At 42.1% G+C, this 20,946-nt stretch overlaps 1 protein-coding gene across 1 annotated transcript in view; it reads left to right on the top strand.

Annotated features, from left to right (window-relative positions):
* Nucleotides 1-3,043: 3,043 nt before the first annotated feature.
* ELAVL1 (ELAV like RNA binding protein 1) overlaps nucleotides 3,044-20,946 on the top strand; it is an 83,488-nt gene continuing 65,585 nt past the window's right edge. The window contains 2 exon segments of the mRNA XM_043990376.1: nucleotides 3,044-3,169; nucleotides 14,475-14,616. Coding sequence (XP_043846311.1) covers nucleotides 14,485-14,616 — 132 coding nt within the window. The 5' untranslated portion in view covers nucleotides 3,044-3,169; nucleotides 14,475-14,484.

Genomic DNA, 20,946 nt, shown 5'->3' on the forward strand with positions numbered 1-20,946 from the left:
TAGTGGGACCCTGACTTTGCCCCTTCTGAAGACAGATATCTGAAGCAAAGCAGGAAGTTACTAGAACACACAAGTAAAAGTCTTTTCTTGTTAAGGATTTCCAGGAGGTTCCACCTCCCCTTTCTGTAAGCCATTTCAGAGTCTAACAACCTTCACTAGCATGATGTTCTTCCTTAGGACTGGCCTAAATCCCTCACAACCTTGCTCTTTTCTCCATGTGCAAGAGTTCTCTCCCTAACAAAGTTCCTCCAGGACATGGCCCAACCTTCATACTTTGGGTTTCTTTCAAGTGCCTAACACTGTTATGAACATAGTAATCACTCAAAATATTTGTTGTTTTAAAGGAAAAAATACTTTGGTACATTATACTATGTAAAAGACTGGTAATTATAAATTAGTCTTTAAAATTAAAAAAAATAGAATGTAGTACCCCTACTAGGAATAATAGTTGACATTTTATTATCTTACATATATAAATTATATAGAGATTGGAATGGTGGACTGAATGTTGGGTTTAGAGTTCAGAAAGATTGGGTTCAAATCCTGACTGAAAGACGCTAGCGACTTTGGGAAGGTCTTAGCCTCTGAGCTTCAGTTTCTCTATATGTAAAGTAAGAATAATATTTGCGGTAACTACCTCCAAGTGATGTTGTACAGTTCAAATAATACCATGGATATAAGAAGCACTATCAGACGACCTGAGTTCAAGGGTCTCTGACACTTGTGTGACCCCAGAGCAAGTCATTTCTCTTCGCCCTAGTTTTCTCATTTGTAAAACAAAGGAGTTGAACTAGACAATCTTTGGAGGTGTTTTCCAATTCTACATTTTTAATCCTACATCACATGTATTGCCAATTTTGAGGTATTATATAAATGTTGGTTATTATATAACATGGATTGAATACTGAGCTTGGACTCTGGAAGACTTGAATTTGAATCCTACCTTAGACACAACAGGAAGACTCTAGGTATGTCAGTTAACCTCTCATCCTGTTTTCTCTACTATAAAATGAGGGGGGGTTGGACCCAAGACTTCTGGTTCTTAATCTGGGATCCTAAGGAAATGATTGTTGATTGCTAAAAATTTGCATAACACTTTCTATGCATTAATTCATTTTCATTCTTATGGTCCTGGGAGGTAAGTGCTGCTGTAACATTCCCATTTTGCAGAGGAGAAAACTGAAGTTGAAAGAAGTGAAAGTTACTAGCCCAGAGGCTAAATCAGTAAATGCTTGAGGCAGGATATGAACCCAGGTGGTCCTAACTCCAAATATAGCTCTTTCCTTTAGAAAGAACATAATGTTCATTTCAGATCTGTGAGGAACTTTAGGTTTTACAGTTGACAAAACAGAGATAAAGATTTAAAATCCCTTGGTCAATTTCTTGTGCCTACTAAGTCGCAGAGAATACTTTAGACGCTGTCTCTCCACTCCCAGTCTGTGGCTTTTTTCTTTGCCACACTTATGTCCCTAGGGCACTGTGCTTTGTAAAAACACTTCCATTATCTCATTTTATTTTCACAATACCCCAGTGGGCCGGGTCGGGCATTATTACCCCATTTTACGGAGGAGGAAACTAAGGCTTTAAGGGACTAAGTGCCAGCTAATTAGCGGTGGGTCTAGCCTTCCAATCCTTACAGCACTAGCCCCAAGCTAATTCAATTCAACTGAAAGTTTATTAAGTGCACACCAAGAGACCTGGCCTCAACACTAAAGAGCTCTGTGTTCCCGAAGAATTCACTTTTCCTTTCCGCCGGCCCGAAGATGAAAGTGTAACATTCAGACCACCAGGGATCATTTCCATGGTCCTTCTCAGGTCTCATTGCACTGGAATTTAAGAATGACTCCAGAAGGACCAAGCTGGTTTTAAGTCAGTTGATCCCCTGGTCCTTCTAGTAACTATGGACTTCACAAAGTTGTGAGGAAAGCACTATATGAATCTTAAATGTAAGCGATGGTGATAAACTGATGATGGTGATGATTGATGATAATGATGAGTAAGCTGCTGTTCTAGGTGCTGGAGAAAGATAAAAATACTGGGACAGCCTCCCTGCCCTCGAGGAGTTTACTTAAGCTAGTGTGAGAACCAGGCGGGTCCAGTACAAAGGCTCTTACTGTACTCTATACGTCTGACTTATTCTCCTACGTGGAAAAATTAAATTGGCATTTCTTTAAAACCTAAGCAGTTCCTTTCTCTGATTAAGCCTTCCTGAAAGTAGGTCAGAAACTACTGGGTTCCTGCAGAAAATCCCCGCCATTTCTTGTTCAGGATGCAGGGTCCTCTCCCCCCCCCCAAACCCCCCATTTTGGGAGGTGGTGGAGGTGGTGGTAGGGGCGGCTTTTTACCTAGGTGAGCTTGGGCAAATGCCTTAACATTTCTGGGCCTCACTTTTCTCCTCTAGAAAACGAAGGAATTGGATTAGATGCCCTCTCTCGGGTTCCTTTCCGATATGAACCTAGGAAAGCTATAAGATCCACATTCCTAGGATGGGGGTGGGGGAGAGAGTGGGTGGAATTCACCCACCACCGGGTGCCCCAGCAGGAAGGCTCCCACCTCCACACTCACACTGGGGGGTGGGAATGTACCCCGTGAACGCACCGCGGCACACTCCTCCCCCTCCCCCCTCCTCCTTCCCCCGGGGAACACGCAGCCATGCACTAGCTGGGCAGCGCGGGGCGGGTGGGGGATGGGGACAGAGACGCGAGATCCAGGCTGGTTTGGGCCTGCTCCGCTCCCCAGACTTGGAAGTGTGGGAGGGAAGGAGGGAGACCCGCCTCCCAGGCGCTGACACTGGGCTGGGCGCCGGACCAGGTTCCTCTCGCCTCCCGCCGGCCGCTACCCCTGCCCCCCCCCACCCCCAGCCGCGCCTCCTTCCTCCGCGCCGGCGGCAGGAAGTCCCGCCTCTCCGCGGCCCGCGAGGCCCTGTGACACACGCGTCGTCCAATGAGAAGAGCGCCCTGGCGGAGAGGGGCCAATGGGCGGTCGAAGCGGAGGGGGCGGTCCTGGGCTGCGCTGGGCCGGAGCGGGGTTGTGCGCGCTGAGGAGGAGCCGCCGCCGCTGCCGCCGTCGCCGCCGCCGCCGCTACCGAGGCCGAGCGGAGCCGTTACCGTCCCTCCCGCCCCCGCCCCCAGCCTCCCGAGGAGTCCCGGGCCCGCCCGCTGGCGCACAGGTGAGGCCGCGGCCTGGGCCGGAGCCGGGCCGGGGCCGGGGCTAGGCCGCGGGGGAAGCCTGGGGCTCGCTTGAGCCGCGCCGCCGCTCGGACGTGGGGGCCCGCGGGCCCCGCGCCGCACGGCAGGCTCGGCGCTGGCTAAGGGCCGCTCCGGAGCCCGAGCGCCTGGGGGCGGTTCCCGGGGAAGTTGGCCGCGGGGTAGGCGGGGGCCGGGATGCTACGAGCGAGGGCGGAAGGAAGGAAGGAAGCAAGGAAAGAAGGAAGGAAGGAAGAGGGGCGGCCCCGGGGGAGGGGACGGAGGAGGGGGAGGGTGGCCGGCCGGCCAGCCAGCGACGGTCAGCCCTCCGGTCGCTGCCTTCCCAGGCCAGCACCGCAGGCAAAGGGCCCCGAGCCCTGGATTCCTTAGGAGGCCGGAGCCGCAAGATGCCGGAGACCTTCGAGAGGGAAAACTGAGGCCCAGAAAGGGGCCAAGGGAAGGACGGAAACGGCCCCCGAGCCGAGGCAGGCGCTTCCTTTCCCTAGTGGGGGTTAGCAGTCACCCGGGCTCAGAACTGGAAAGGACTCAGAGGTCATCGAATCCAGCCTCGGCCAGCAGAACAGAAAACTGCCTTCCTGTGCACCATCCCTCTCTTTTCCGGGGATCTAAGAACTCACGGCCCCCTCCTGTTGTTCACGGGCTCCCGTCAGCACTCAGACAAGCAGGGTTTGGGTTGGTGAGGCAGGATCGAAGAGCGTCCCTTACAGGATAAGAGCAAAACCCCATTGAGGGTGGAAAAGCATCTTCCTTCCTTCGCAGCAGCCCTGTTAGGTTGGGACTGCAAAAAATAAGGGTAACAGTTAACAAGAGCGAGGTGCCTGGCTCGTGGGAAGCTCTTAATAAATGCTTATTGCCTGCCTGTTAATGATGATGATAATAAATGATAGCTAGGGGGTTTTATAGTGCTTTAAGCTTCTCTCCCTCCCTCTCTCTCCCTCCCCCCTCCCCCCTCCCCCTCCCTCCCTCCCCCCTCTCCCTCCCTCCCTCCCTCCCTCCCTCTCTCTCCCTCACAACAGCCCTGGGAGGTAAATGCTATTATGATCTTTATTTTACACAGGAGGAAAGTGAAGCAGACTTGCCTAGAGTCACACAGCTCAGCTAGTAAGCGTGTGACACAGGATTTCAACTCAAGTCTTTCTGAATCCAGGGTCAATGATCAATCCACTGAGCCACTTGCTGCCTCCCTTGCCTTTTGTCTTTGTATCCCCAGTGCCTGGTACATGGTAGGACACAATTTGCCCATGCTACCTCATTTGATTTTCATAGCAACCCCCAGGAGAGTTGGTACTACAACTTTGTCCCCATTTTATAGAGAAGAAAACTGAGGCTCATTGAGGGCCAACAATAACAATTTGCTCATAATTGGTTACACACTAAGTGTCAGAGGCAGAATTGGAACCCAGGCCTTTGGTGACTCCTAGTCCAGTTCTCTTTGAACTATATCATGCTGCTTCATATTTCCCCCCATTTACAAATAATTTCTACAGTAAAATTAAAATACATGCATACACTGGAATAATGTATGATGTGATATGTATATACATGTGTATAGTATATATATATAGAAGTATAGCATATATATGATATATTACCCTAATATACATATATGTGCATGCACGCATGTTTGCGGCGTGCACGCGCGCGCACACACACACACACACACACTCAGGAAATGAGACAGGTGAAAAGATTTGACCAGTAGCAGAGGTCTGATCCCATCCAAGTGAGTAATGTGCTGGATGTGGAGTCATAAAGATCTGGGTTCAAAGTCTGTCTCTGATAATTACTTTTGTCTCCCTGACCAAGTCATGTAACCTCTCTAGGCCTCAGTTTCCTCATCTGTAAAATGACATGGTTGGCCTAGATGGACTCTATAAAGTCCTTTCCAGCTTTAAATCGGTACTCCTGTGCCTTGAACCCAGATGTGCATTTCACTCTGCCATGGTAAGATTTAGTAGTAAAAGGCACTTTTAGGAAAAGGAAAAGGAAGAAACTAAGACCCAGAACCACAGTTCAAACAAACTCCCTGTATTCAAATCCAGGGTCTTTCCTAGTAAATATTATACTGCCTTTTGGCCTTTTTATCTTTTTTCTCAATTGAGAAAATAGAGAAATGAACCCTGAAGGGAAATAATGATGTGTATTTCTTTGTACTCTTTCTTCAAAGATTAAAGGGCACAAAATTCCTTGTTAGTGGCATTTTACCAGTTCCTTTGAAGAACTGTAAGAGAGTGTTGGCAAATTTGGGAGCATGTTATGAAATCTCTGCATCTGTTTATGTCTGGCTCATCACCAGAAGGTTGGCCACAGGGTATTAAATTATTTTCAGTCATAGCAACCTATGAAGACCCTGTACTGTGGTATAGACGAGTAGTGAACTGTCTTGGGCAACCTAAAAAAATCAGAGATGCATGAAATAAGTAGTATATATGCAGAGATATATATGTTATAACTACATTTTTACATATCATTAGCTATAGAAAAGAGATTTCTGTGGTTCTGTTTTACAAACATGTATGCATGCATTCTGCCATGTATATGAATGCTTATGTAGTACTTCTTTAAAAAAATAAAAAAAAGAAAACATCCATATTCTTAGACCATTAATCAGATATTTATTGAGTACCTATTCTGTGCAGGATACTGTGCTAAATGCTTGAAGGGGATTCCCTGCTGCGACTGATTTACAAGCTGGGAAGATAGGACATGCTCATCTCAGTATTAGTTAGCACTTAACACTGTATCTTACACATAGGTACTTGATAAATACATCGAATTAAACTGAATTGGTGATAGTATGCAGGTTAAATTGACTAACATGAGGTCAGACATGAGGAGACAAGGCCTGAACTAGGGCAGTGGCAAATGGAATAAAGGAAGAGGCAGATCTAAACAGAGACATTTCAAAAGAACAACTGACAAAACTTTGTGTCTGGATATTTTTAAAGTAGAAAGGCTAGATCTGTGAATTCATTGGTATGAATCCCTTCCTTCCCCCACAATACCGATGCCCAGATTTTTCTGTAACATAATCTTAGTGTCTGGGCCACTGATAGGTTGTGACTTATCCATGGTCCTTTGTCTAGTATATGCCAGATGCAGGATTTTAATTTAGTTCTTCCTGATTCCCAGGTTGATCCTCTCTCCATTAAGCTATGCTGTCTTTCTCTCTGACGATTAATAAATGCTTGTTGAATTGAATTGGATATGCGTAGCAAGGGATAGGGAGGAGTCATAGGTAGATCTGGAGTTTCAATCTGGGTACTGAAGCAAAATAGCATTGGTAGGATTGGGGGCAGGTGGGAGGGGAATAAGAATTTAATTTTAGGCATATTGAATTTGAGATGATGGCCGGGCATCTACTTGGAAACATTAGCAAAGGCTTATGACAATACATTGAGTTCCCTGCAATGCAGAAGGAAAGAGAGTGGACCAACATTTCCCTTACATTGTTTTGTGGGGAAAGCCTGTGGCTGCTCTCTTTTTGCCACTAGGTGTCATGTATGCATTAGTAAATGTATATAAAGCCCTTAGTGTCATATATGAAGACCAGATAAATCAGAATGAGAGGCATGAGGAGGAAGAAGTTACAATGGTGTTTTGAGCAAAATACAGATGATTAAAAGGAGAGACTGTTATTATTTTTTTTGCAGTTAGCACCACTCCTTATATTTGATTTTGCCTTACAATTTGTAAAGGGCTGTCATACACATTATTGCATTAGACCCTTATAGCAGCCCTATGAGGTAGGCAGTCTGTTATCCATGTGTGTAGATGAGGAAACTTAGAGAAGTGATGGTGTGACTTGCTCAAGATACTAAGGATAGTAAGTGGTGGATCTAGTACCAGACTTCAAGTTTTCTGACTCCTGATCAAGTGCTTTTCCTCCTCTTCCATGTGGCCTTTCTGTTCTTATTACTACCACATGTATATATTCAGTTTTTATCTGCTTTGCCTCCTGATACTTTCACTCGAATATTTTAGAAGAGGGAGGAAGAAGAGAGAAGGAGAGATTCATCATATGAGTATCTAGGTTTTAGGATTTCATTACTAATCAAAAAAAATCAGACCAGCAAATATTTAATCAATGTTTGCTATTTAATTCAACAAATACTTATTGAAGCCCTTCTGTGTGAAAGGCAGTGTCCTAGATGCTGGTGGGAGTAGTGAAGGAAGAAAAATAAGAGTCAGCATGCTACAGTTGAAAGAGCCCTGGATTTGCAAGTAGAGGACCTGGGTTCAAATCCAGCCTCTGCCACTAGTTCACTGTGTGACCTTGATCAAGTTACTTCACCACTCTGGGCCTCATAAAACAAAGGGATTGAATTATATGGCCTCTTTGGTTCTTTCTGACTCTAAATCAATGATGCTCTGTTTTTGTTCTCAAGGCATCTGTTTGTGGAGGTCAGACCTGCAAGTGGTAAGTTAAATGTCAATCTAGGATTTAAATAACAATCCGAGCTTTTTATACTTTGAGCTCCATGAGGACAGTCGGCCATCTCCAATGCCTAGCATAGTGCTTTGCACACAATGGATATTTAATAAATGTTTATTGTTATTGACTAGAACAAGCATTACTGCACACAATTAATTGTTGGTGGATTGTACAGAAATTGTTATACCTGTTCAGAGGCTGATTAGGAAAGGCATTCTGGAGAAAATGGAATTTGAACCAACTCTTGTAGTATGAATAAGATTTGGATGGAAGTGAGAGGGCCTTTCAGTTAGTGATGAGCAAACAGTAAGCAAAATCATGGAGGTGGGATCCTCGGGAAGGGGAAATAGGACTCAAAAATGAATAGGATTATAGGGTTTGGAGTTGGAAGAGACCTTTAGAAGTTAGTCCTCATTATACAGGTGAGGCATTTGAGGCCTAGAAAGGTAAAGTGACTTTCCTAATAAGGTTACTGGTAGTAAATAGAACTTGGATTTCAACTTAGACTCTATGACTCCAAACCTGGTGTTCTTTGTACTCTATCAGGCCATCTCTAGGAGTGTTTAGAATTAAGACTGTAAAAGTAGATCAGGACCAGATTGTGGACAGAATGCTGGACCTGGAGTCAGGAAGACTTGGGTTCAAATCTTATAGGTACTTACCAGCTGTGTGATGCTGGACAAATTACTTAATTGCTCTGATCCTTACTTTCTTCATTTGTAAAATGAGGATTATAATAGTATTTATTTCACAGGATTGTTGTGAGGACCAAATGAAATATTCTTTGTAAGGTACTACTTTTTCAAACCTGTAAGTGTTATACAAAGTTAGCAATTATCATTACATTATCAAGACTGAGGATTTGAACTTATTCTTTGGAGAAATAAATGAAAGTTCCATTGGAATTTTATGCAAGCTAGTGGGACTGTGAAATCAGTGCTTTAGGTAGAGTAACATTATTACCATGAGTAGTATGGTTTGGAGAGCCCACAAACACGGAAACCTGTTTGATTTTAACAGTAGTACAGTCATGAAGTGGTAAGGGCCTGAGCAGGGTCTGGCAATGTCAAGGCAGAATAAGGACTGATGTAACAAACATTTGTGAAGACAAGATTAAGAAGAGTTGGAGATCGATTGACCATGGAAGAAACAAAGATGACTCCCAGGTTTTTAAGATTTAGGAGGCTGGGGAAGAGTGAAATCATTAGTAGAAATAGAGCAGAGCAGTCAAGTGGTAGATGGAGAATAAGACAAGTCCTATTTTACACAAATTGAATCTGTGATAGTTTCAGGACGTCCAGGTGAAGATGTTCCACAGACAGTTGAAGAAATGTAGTTGGAGTTCAAGAGAGAGCAAGCTCAGGGCTGGATATATTGATTTGGGGAGCACCTCCATAGAGGGTGAAGCCACATGAGAGAGTGAATTCTCAAGAGAGTGTAGAACGGAGGAGTATGGCCATGAAACTTTGAGGAGTGCCCATATTTAGGGATGGGAGTAGGAAGAGGAACTAGTGAATCAATAGTGAGAAAATTAGGATGAAAATGAATATGATATCAATGGAGACAAGTGAAGAAGAAGTTTAAAGAATGAGACAGCAGTCAGTGGTATGTTGCAGAGGAGAGAGTTCAAGGAGATTATGGACAAAGGAGAGGCTGTTTGAAAAGACAATTAGGAAGTTAGTGATGGCCTTGAAGGGAATTTACAGAGCTTACAAGAGGTGGGCACCTGTTTAAGGAAAGAGGAGGAAGTGAAGCCAATGGTGGTAAAACTGGAGAAGTTAGCAAAAGAAAGTAGTTAAGACAGTAATTAGAGGAGACAGAGGGAAAAGTAAAAGGCAAAAAATAAAAAACAAAACTGGGCATTAGATTTTGGGCAATCCACTGTTATCCAGCAGAATGTATATCTGGGACAGACAGTACAAACGGATGAATTGGACCCAGAATTAAACAGTAGGAGGAAATTGGGCTGAATTGCCTTCAGAAAATTGTAAAACCCCTTTAATGACTCCAAGCTTCTAGGAATAGAGGCCTATCTTTTAAATATCTTTATTTTACCAATGTTTTTGTATGGCACAAGCCGTGGAACATGATTTCTGAAGAATTTAAAATGACTGTCCCACAGACTGCTCTGGAAAGACATATGGTGAGTGTGAGCAGGCTGCAGGATATAAACAATGAGGGACTTAAAAGGAAGTATAAAATCAGAAGAGAAGATGGACTGGACCCGTGGCAAGGATGAATCATGACAGGTGAACAGCTACAGTGCTCTACTTATATCCTGACTACTACGTGTGGCAGGAGAAGTTGAGGAATGATGGATTCCCCCATGGCGAACTTATAGGAAGGCATTGCCAGGAGTTGAGTAGGTTGGATTAATTGTAATCTGTAGCACTGAAATGAACCTACATATCAAGTGAGATCACAGTTCCATTTGAGTTTCTGAGAGTATTAAGATAGAGGATTTATAGGCAAAGGGTAAGGTGTTTACCAATAATGATGAAAACAATTAGCATTTACAAAGTACATTAAGGTTTGTAAATGTTTTGCAAATATCTCATTTTATCCTCACAACATCCCTGAGAGAGGTAGGCTGTTATTTTTATTTTTATTTTACAGATGAGGAAATTGAGGCAGGCAGAAGATAATTAATTTGCCCAGGACCACACAGCTAGTAAGTATCTGAGGCAGCCTCAATAGAGAGGGAAAATTCTTCCTTAATTTTCAAGGTAATCATAAAAACAGTTAATGTAGTGTCTTTTCTTTCCTAAGTCAGTTCTTCCAAGAATGACAGCTTGAATACCTTTGGTCTAGGCTAGGAGAGGTAGAGTAGGCCCCTTACGTCTTTTCTACATTTTTTTATACATCCCCTGACTTTTCTTTTCTGTTCCTCCTAAAGCACAGCCCAGGTGCCATTTTGTACCCTGGATCTTTTTTTTATTCCCCCCCCCCCCCAAGAATGTAAACTCTTTGAGAGCAAAGGACTGTTTCATTTTTTTGTTTTTGTTATCCTTAGTGCCTGACAGTGCTTTGCATGTGATAGGTGCTTATTAAATGGTTGCTGAGTTGAAAAGAAATTTCTCTACATATAGAATGGGTATAAGCCGATATGAAAAAGTAAAACAGATTTGATTGATTAGCATGGCTGAGCACAAATACTAAATTCCATTAAAAAACCCTTCCAACATCAATAATCCCTCTTCAAAGACATTGCCTTAACCTGATTTTCTTTCTACCTCTCTAGCCATTCTTTGAGTGTTTAAATAAATCTGTTTTTTAATTCCACTCTCTGTAAACCATTCTCAAAGCTTTGTAAAATAGAAAATAGATCTCTATTTTCCTAATATATTCATGCCCTAGATAGTCACTTTCTACAATGGAGGATTTTTATAGGTAAACAATATCTAGGTCTTTCTTTTAGTTCTTATTATCTATTATATACAGTTGTCAATATCTTAGGGCCCAACAAATTCCAAGCACCAGATCCCCAGTGATGCCTAATATTTTCAGCAATATCTTATTAGAAACCATGGAAGTATTATTTGAAAAGAAAGCTTCAGCACCAGGATAGCACCATTTCGTGGGGCTGGAGAGCATGAGAGCCGGGGTGGGGTTTTCTTACTCACTCAGACTTAGGCTTAGCTCTTTCCATGAATGGAAGAGAGTTGGCCACTGGCTCAGAAAACACAGTGGACATTTGTGCTCAGGTCTCTCCTTGAGTCTTTTCAGAGCATCCTTAAGACTTTTTGGTAGAGCTTCAGCAGGCCTAGTTTGGGTGTTTAAATCAGCATGTATTTATTTAGTGCTTACTCTGTGTGAAGTATTATCCTAGGCACTGTGGATACAAGATATACTGCTCTGAAGGAGCTTACAACCTAACGATTTTCATACAGTCCAGTTCGCCAAACATTTATTAAGTACTCAATATTTTTTTTCCTAGGTATTATCCTAGGTACTGGAAATCAGAGATAAAATAAAAATTAAATTAAGTGCATTCATGGAGCTTACATTCACATGAATTCTTTTTCTTTTTTTGGGGGGGGGGGTAGGGCAATGAGGGTTAAGTCCCACAGCCAGGAAGTGTCAAGTGTCTGAGGCCAGATTTGAACTCAGGTTCTCCTGAATCCAGGGCTGGTGCCTTATCCACTGCACCACCTAGCTGCCCCCACATTCACATGAATTCTGACCTAAGATTCAAAACCAGTTACATGTGAGAATTGAAAAATGTAACTCTTCAGCTTTTCCTGTGGCTTGTAAACCCAAAGCAGATGGGTAAAGCTCTCATTCACATTTTTGTGCTCATTATCCTTTTTGTTTTAATTTATCCAATATTGTATACTTTGTGAAAAAGAACTCACTAACCTTTTCCACCTTTTTCCAAACTCCTTAGCATCCCATTGAGCCATTCTTTTACCATTCAAATGCTTTTTACTATTACTTTGTCCTTAGAAGTTTTGTCCAAGTCTTTTTGTATCCCCATTTGTCAGTAAATATTTAGTAAGTATCTGCCGTTTTAAAGACACTGTGTCAGGTATTGGAGGAAACAAAGACAAAAATCGAATAGTCCCTTGTTCTCAAAGGACTTTGTTTTAATGGGGAGAGACAACATGTAACAGTGCAAAGTAATTTTAGGAGAAAGAGAACATTTATAGCTGGGAAGGGTGTTGTGGAATCAGAAGAGAACAGGTTTCCCTTAGTAAGTGGTATATGAGCCCAGCATGGAAGGAAGCCAGAAATTCTAAGAGGTAAAGGTGAGGAGGGAGTACATTTCAGTCTTGGGGAGGGGGGGGGGACACTATGTATACAGACTCATGAAGACAAATAGAATGTGAAATTTGGAAAACAGGTGGTAGGTCACTTTGGTTAGGTTATGTGAAGGGAAAGAATATAAAATAAATCTAGAAAGGTAGATAGGACCTGGTAGAGGTGGGGATTAAATTCCAGGCTCTAGTTTATCCTAGAGACAGTAGGGAACCATTGAAGATTTTGAGTGTCGTGTCTAGTTCTGTTCCTTAGAATACGAATTTGGAAGCTGTGGGAAAGATTGATTGGAGAGAGAGTTTGGAAGTAGGGAGACCATTTAGATGGCTGTTTTAATAATCTTGAGGGATATGAGAGATGTGTGGGTAGATTCAATATGACTTGATTAAATGTGAGAGATGAGAAAAGGGGAAGAATCAAGGATGAGATCAATGTTGTGAACCTGGTTGGGTTATTAGAAGAGTGATAATGTTCTCAGTAGAAATAGGTAAGTTTGAGAAGGGATACTTTTGGGGAAAAGATTATAAATTCTGTATTGCATTTGTTGAGTTTGAGATGCTGATGGGATATCTAGGTGGAAATGTCTAGCAGACAGTTGGTGAGGTGGAACTTTAGTTCAGGGGAGAAATTAGGGCCTACTGTATGATTATGGGAGTCAACTGTGTAGAAATAATTGAATCCATAGAACTTCTAAAATCACTGAGGGAAAGGGGCCCATAAAAGAGCCTTGGGAGATACCCGCATTTAATTGATAGGAAATGGATGATTGAGAGAGAGAGATAATTTGTATTAAATGCTTAATATTTGCTGAAGAAGTGATGCTGGCCAAGAATTCTAATCAAGAGAGCAGGCCCCAAGGCTCAGTCATCTTGAGGTGGGCAGTGTAGCTGGTGGAGATGATGATCATGGGATTTAAAAATTTTCTTTAAACATTTTTTCAGTTAAAAATCTTACTTTCTACTCCTCTCCCTTCACTTCTCCCTTTAGAAAAAGAAAAACAAATATTCACAGTCAAGTAAAATAAATTCCCCACATTGGCCATGTCCAAAAAAAAATATGTCTCAGTATACATCCTGAGTCCATCCATCACCTTTCTGTGGTAAGCAGCAGAATGCTTCATCATGTCCTCTAGAATCATGGTTGGCCATTGCATTGATGAGCATAGGATTTAGATCTCAAAGAGACCTTAGAGGCCAACTAGCCCAACTTCTTTATTTTATAGATGAGGAAACTGAATTCCAAAGTGGTTGGTTAAATGTTTTGCCCAAGGCTACATAAGTGGTAAGTAGCAGAATTGGAATTTGAAACCAGGCCCTCTGACCCCAAATCAAACTTTTTTTTTTCCTACTGTACCACTGCCGTGTTTGAACTAACAAAGGGGACTGAGAAGGAACTGTTAGGAGGGTAAGAGGAGAACCAAGAGATACCATCTTTATGAAAGCCAAGGGAGGAGCCAAGTATCCAGGAGAAGAGGGGAGGGCATGGTCAGAAGCCTCAAAAGCTATAAAGAAGTTTTGTAAAATGGGAACTGGGAAAGATCATTGAATCTAGCATTGAAGAGATCATTGTGAACCTTTGAGAAGGTGGTTTCAGCCAGATTGCTCCTGGACTAAAAAGTGAATTGGGAGGTAAGGAAATGGAGGCAATTAATTTAGCTGATTTCCTAGGAGTTTGACAGTGACTAGGAGGAGAGGTAGAGGATAGCTTGAGGGCATGGCAGGGTCAGTTGAAGGTTCATTAAAGATAGGGAGCCTTGGAGCTGTTGCTAGGAAACAGGGAAGAGTCAGTGGCAGCTAGAGAGTACAGTGTGGATAGAGTGCTAGACCTGGAGTCAGAAAGACTGAGTTCAAATGTGACCTCACACCCTAGCTGTGTGACCTTGGGCAAATCACTTAACCTCTGTCTGACTCACTTTCCTCGGCCGTTAAATGGGGATAATAATAGCATCTACCTCTCAGGGTTGTTATGAGGATCAAATGAATTATTTGTATTACACTTAGCACAGTGCCTGGCATGTAGTCGGTGCTTAATAAATGCTTGTTCCCTTTCCCTTTTACCCTACCTCAATGGATAAGGAGATTGAAGATGAAAGACAATGAAGGCATTATTGAGAGAACAAGATCGAAGAAGAAAAAGGGGATGGGATCAAGGGCACAAGTAGAGAGGTTGATCTTGACAGGAAGGACCACCTCTTCCCCAGAGTTTGAAGCAAAGCAGGTGAGAATGGGGGATGATATAGAGGGATTTGAAGGTGTGGAGAAGGGGAGACAGCTCACAATGGTTGGCTTCTTGTTTCCTCTGTGAAGTAATAATAACAATAGTTAGCATTTTGTATAGTGCTTTATGGTTTATAAAGTGCTTTATAAATATTATCTAGTTTTATCCTCAAAAAAACCTACCTGGGAGGTAGATGCTATTATTATCCCCATTTTAAAGATGAGGAGAGTCAGACAGAGGCTAAGTGACTTGCCCAGGGTCACATAGCTAGAAAGTATGTGAGGCCAAATTTGATCTCTGGTCTTCCTGACTCCAGGTCCAGTGCTCCATCCACTCCATCACCTAGCTGCTTAGTAGGAGTGAAGTAGAGGGTGAGGTCATAGGATCATAGATCCTCTCCTGAGAGTGAAATGATAGGGAACACTGTAGGAAAGAAGAGTTTAGAACAGCCGCTGTGGGGAATAGAGTCAATAAGGGCAGAATCAAAGGATTACCATGTTGCAGTGAGGATCCATTTGAGATTAAATCCTGCTGCTTCACAGTGAACCTTGCCTGGACGATTGTGTGACCATCTAGCAGATTTCAGCAGCACTGGAATGCCCTAGCCAAGAAGCTAGATGCTGGGGATAGTTTCGCTTTAGGGTTTGGTTCCCTTATCTTTACTTCTTGAGTTGATCCAGATTTATGGTAATGCCACTTTGATTGAAACACTTTCCCAGCTCTTCATATTTCCCTAATTGTGCTCATACACTTACTTTTACTTTATATACCTTTCTCTCCATTCAGTTAACACTCAACATAAGTTAACACTTAGGTGTTCAGTGTGTGCAGAAGACTGTGTTTAGCATAGGGAAGATAGTGTCTGGATAACACATGGGTCTTATCCTTACTGGTCCTCCTAGTAAGGGGATAAAATGAAAAACCCAATAACCATAATGGACATTACATGATAAGAACACTGAAAAACAAAGTGCTACGTGAGGTTTGATAGTGAAGAGAGTTACTGACTAAGGGGAATAGGAAAGGCTTCATGGAGGGGTAACATTTTAATTAGCTTTTAAAATTTGGGCAATAATTTTTTAAAATTTATTTTTATTTTTTTTTAATTAATAAAGTATTTTTTTCCCGTTACATGTGAAGATAGTTCTCAACTTTTGTTTATACAGGCTTTCCAATTTCAGATTTTTCTCTCTCCCTCCCCTCCCTCCCCCCCCCCCTACACAGCAGGTAATCTGATATAGGTTATATATATGTAGGGTAAGAATTTAATACCCCAAATTCTAGGCATGAGAAATAACATTGAAGAAAAGAAAAGGCTTGGAGGTTGGAGAGCTATACGAGACTTATGTAATGGGGGTCAGAGAATAGTTAGAACAGGAATTCTTAATCTTTTGGTGTGTATCATGGATTTCTTCGGTAGTCTGCTGAAACCTGTGGACCTTTTTCAGAATAATATTTTTAAATACCTAAATTACACAGGATTACAAAGGAACCAATTATTAAAATATATCTTCAAGATATTAAACAAATTTGTAATCTAGGAATATGTTTTATTAACATGTTAAATAAGACTACATTTAAAATATAGACAAGTTAAAGATAAATTTTCTTTTCTAAAGATATCAGTGTGTGGAGGCTGTTGTTTAGGTTAAATAAGAACAACAACTGGAATGGTCTTTGACAAGGTTACATTTTCATTTGTTATGTCATATGAAAGTATCTGTGATTCCTATGGAAGACAAAGTCACAAGTATAGCTAATATTTCTGTGATTTGTTACCCACTTTTATAATTGAAGGAAATGCTAAATTTCATTGAGAATTTAGTGAAAATAAAGATGTGGGTTTTTTCCCCATCCAAGTGCATGGACTCCCTCAAATCTGACCATGGTTTTCCTGGGAGGTCTGTGGACACCAAGTTAAGAACACCAGAGCTACTGGGCATTAGGGAAGTGAAATGAGGCAAAAGGAGGAGGCTGCCAAGTTGTAGAGGGTATTGAAAGCTCTCAGTAACCTTTTTTTCCTTTTCCTTCTTTTTTTTCCTCTGAATTATCCCTTATGGTCAGTACCAGTTCCCACATTCTAGATTAATCAGTTATCAAGCATTTATTAAAGACTTACTGTGTGCCAGATCCTGCTGATGCTGGAATACAAAGGCAGAAGTGAGAGAGTCCCTGCCAAATTCCATTTCTATTTCAACACAATGGGTTTCTTCCTTAACCATCCCATGTGTTTTACTTTATGCATTTGACAAGAGTCTGGTGAGAAGGAGCTATCAGACCAACAGCCAAAGGGGCCCAAGGACTCTGGCTTTAGAAGGAATGAGAAAGGCAGAGGAAAAGATTACAGGAAACTGTCCATTAGCTGTGTTCTTAAAAGGGCAGCTCTGATCATTCTTTTTTATATCTTGAAAAAACCTTTAGCTGGGAATGCACTTTTGCACTTCCTTTTGAGTATGAGGGCAGTTGTTGTGTTTTATATTCAAGCATTACAGTGATGCAGTTTTTCAAGTTTCCTGTCGTATAACCAGCATTGGCAGTATTGCCTCTCAATCTTCCACATGATAATTGATGAGTGCACATTTATGCTGCTAATGCCAAATTATTATAGGACCTAGTGCTAAAACCAGCAAAAATGGGTTCTTTCAGAGACAGTCTGAATTTAGATTGAACTTCCTCAGTTAGCCCGTCCTAGTGAGATTTTGTTAGATTTCTGTGTTTGTACCTGCCCTGGTAAGAGGGAAGAGAGCGAATGCCTTTTAAAGGATAAAGTTTACTGTTAGAGAGCATAAGTAAACAAGATAAACAAACTATGACAGCACAGCTTGCTTACCTATTCCCTTCAATATAGCAGGTATCTATTCAGCACATCTTACATACCCAGCACTACTGGTTACCATGTGGGGCACAAAAAAGGTGCTTCCCTGACTTCTAGGAGCCTACAGTTTGAAGGAGGAGAGAGACCAGTTCATACATATTTGACTTGATTGTGTGATTGTCTGATTAAGGTTTCCTGACAGTGGAAAGAGTGCTGGGTGTAGGAGTTAGGGGACCCAGTTCATATTCTGGCTTTGCAACTGACTACTGGTGTGACTCTGGGTAAGTCACTAAACTCTCTGGACTTCAGTTTTCCATGAAAGGATGGTATGAGTCTAGAGACTCTTTGCTGTTCTTTCTAGTCCTAGATCTATGATTCTGTATTCTACTTAAAGTCATTACAAAGTGACTATTTCTTCCTATCATAAGAACTCTTCTCAAATATCAAAAAAGACTGACCTGATTTAAGTGAGTTGGACCATGTATTTCTGTCAGTCCTGAAAAAGGAAATCTTCCTCCTTGGATCTATATTTTTGAAAAACTAAAAATTAAATCCAGTAACCCTTAGTGAATACCTTTTTTTAAAGAAGAGAATCTCTCTCTCTTTTTTTTTTTCTTGGTTGGGCAATGGGGGTTAAGTGACTTGCCCAGGTTCACACAGCTAGTAAGTGTCAAGTGTCTGAGGCCAGATTTGAACTCAGGTACACCTGAATCCAGGGCTGGTACTTTATCCACTGCGCCACCTAGCTGCCCCCGAGAATATGACTTTTTAATGTACTATTTTGTTTAGAACCCAGCATGCCATGGGTAGATCAAGTGCTTGTTACTCTTTGGAAGTATTTTTTTCTAAACCATTAATTTTTTTTTTTTAAGTGAGGCACTTGGGGTTGTGACTTGCCCAGGGTCACACAGCTAGTAAGTGTTAAGTGCCTGAGGCCAGATTTGAACTCAGGTATTCCTGACTCCAGGGCCGGTGCTCTATCCACTGTGCCACCTAGCTGCCCTTAAACCATTAATTTTTATGCAGTTGGTATGTGGGTTTTTTTAATTTGTTTTTTTAAAAGAGTGGGTCTTTCTATCTTGCCTACGTTGGAAGTTCAGGGGCTACTCAGTAGTTTGGTTCTGCTCTGATTTGCTGTGTTTCTGACCTGGGCCAGTTCAGTCTTCCTTAGTTAAAGCAACAGGCACTTATTAATTGTTTATGAAGTGTCAGATACTGTTAAACATTGGGAAACAGAAAAAAAGGAGCCCATGCACTTAAGGAACTTACAGTCTGATGGGGGAGATAGCATGTAAACAGCAATGTACAAATAAGACATGTACAGAGTAAATTGGATATAATCTCAGAGGAAAGACAGTAAAGTTAAGGAGGAACAGGAAAGACTTCTTGAAGGTGAGATTTTTAGCTGAAACTCGGGGAATCTGTGAAGTAAAAATGAGTGAGAGTTCTCGGAATGGGAGATAGCCAATGAAAATGCCCAGAGTCCAGTGCAAGCCTGGGTGACTGGGAGGATAGTTGTATTGTTGACAGTATTAGGGAAGTTAATAAGAGAGGAGGGATGGGGGTAAAGACAATGAGTTCCATTTTGGACATCTTGAGTTTAAGATGTCTATGGGACATCCATTTCAAGATATCTAATAGGAATTTGGAGAGTAGAGGTCAGGAGAGATGCTAGGGTTGCATAAATAGTGCTGAGATCATTTGTATGGAGATGATAGTTGAATCTGGGAGCTGATGAGATCACCAGGTCAAATAGAATAAAGGGAGAAGAGTAGAGGGCCTAGGAAAGAGCCTTGGAAGACATCCACAGTCATCATCTGCAGCCTGAATGAAGATCTATAAGAAGATTGAGAAAGAATCATCAGACAAGTAAGAGAGCCAGGAGAGAGCAGTGTCATGAAAACCTAGAGGGAAGAGGATATCAAGGAGAAGAATGTAATTGACAGTGTCAAAGGCTGTAAAGAAGTCAAGAATGATATGGTTTGAGAAAGGGCCATTAGATTTGATCATTAAGAGGTCATTGAGGGGGCAGCTAGGTGGTACAGTAGATAAAGCACTAGCCCTGAATTCAGAAGGACCTGAGTTCAAATCCGGCCTCAGACACTTGACACTTAATAGCTGTATGACCTTGGGCAAGTCACTTAACCCTCATTGCCCTTCCACACACACAAAAAAAAGTCATTGAGGAGAAATAACCCTCAATGAGATGGTGGAATAGTAGGAAGAAGTACAGTGAGCTCTCCTTCACAAAACTTCTCTAAACAGATCTAGATGGAGAAGTCTAGAAAAAATTACAGTTTTCCCAGCCCAGCTCTGTACAGGGAGATAGGGAGGTCTGGGGTCACAGGGAATTGAATTGGTTCAGAAGCATGCTGCCTGCAAGCAATCCAGTACTTGGGGAGAGGCCATATATCAGGGAGAGGAAGTCCCAGAGCCAGACCCATACTAGGATACTCCCAAACCCATGCCAGGGAACTTCGATGGGGAGAGATGCAATTTGGCAGCTTTGTCATATACTGCCTAGTTCTAGCTAACAGATCAAGAGCAGATTGAGAAGGGAGGCCCTGGGCAGGGTATTGAAAAAAGTTCAGGGGGGCAGCTAGGTGGCACAGTAGATAAAGCACTGACCCTGGATTCAGGAAGACCTGAGTTCAAATCTGATCTCAGACACTTGACACTTACTAGCTCCGTGACCCTGGGCAAGTCACTTAACCCTCATTGCCCTGCAAAAAAAGAAAAGAAAAGGAAAAAAAAAAAGTTCAGGAACCAGCAGCAATGGTGTGGCTCAGGCCTCAAAGAGCAGGGCTTCATTGCCAGTATCTAGCCCAGCCTGCAGAGGAATATCCAGGGCAAGAATCCCAGACTAAAGGGAAATCTACAGTTCTGCTACTTTCAACTAATAGAGCTTTTCAGCTCTTATACTGACCCAAACCCAACAGACTAGGAGGAAGTGAGAGCATTCAAACTTTGCCCTCTATCAGACCACTTTAAGAGCATTGAAAACTTGAGATCCTAAAATAATACAATAGTCAGTTACCCCAAGAAACCCTCTAGAAGAGCTGTAGAGCCTAGCCCTAGCATGAAGTCCAAAGTCAGGAAGTATGCTGGAAGAATGAGTAAAGAAAAAAAAGAGTTCCACCATAAAGAGCTATTATGGTGGCAAGGAAGCTCAAGATTCAAATTTGAGAAGGGAATGATTCCACTATATCTATGAGCAAAGCCTCAGTGAAAAAACACAGCTTAGACACAAACTCAAATAGAGTACCCGGAAGAGACAAAGCAAGATTTTTTTTTTTTTGAAAGAGTTAAGGGGCAGCTAGGTGACACAGTGGATAAAGCACCAACCCTGGATTCAGGAGGACTGGAGTTCAAATCTGGCCTCAGACGCTTGACACTAGCTGTGTGACCCTGGACAAGTCACTTAACCCTCATTGCCCCACAAAAAGAAAGGAAAAAAAAAGTTAAAATGTTCTTACAAATAGAATGAGAACACTTGAAGAAAAAAAATGGAACAG

Source organism: Dromiciops gliroides, chromosome 1 (genome assembly GCF_019393635.1).
Source record: "Dromiciops gliroides isolate mDroGli1 chromosome 1, mDroGli1.pri, whole genome shotgun sequence".
Taxonomy (NCBI): domain Eukaryota; kingdom Metazoa; phylum Chordata; class Mammalia; order Microbiotheria; family Microbiotheriidae; genus Dromiciops; species Dromiciops gliroides.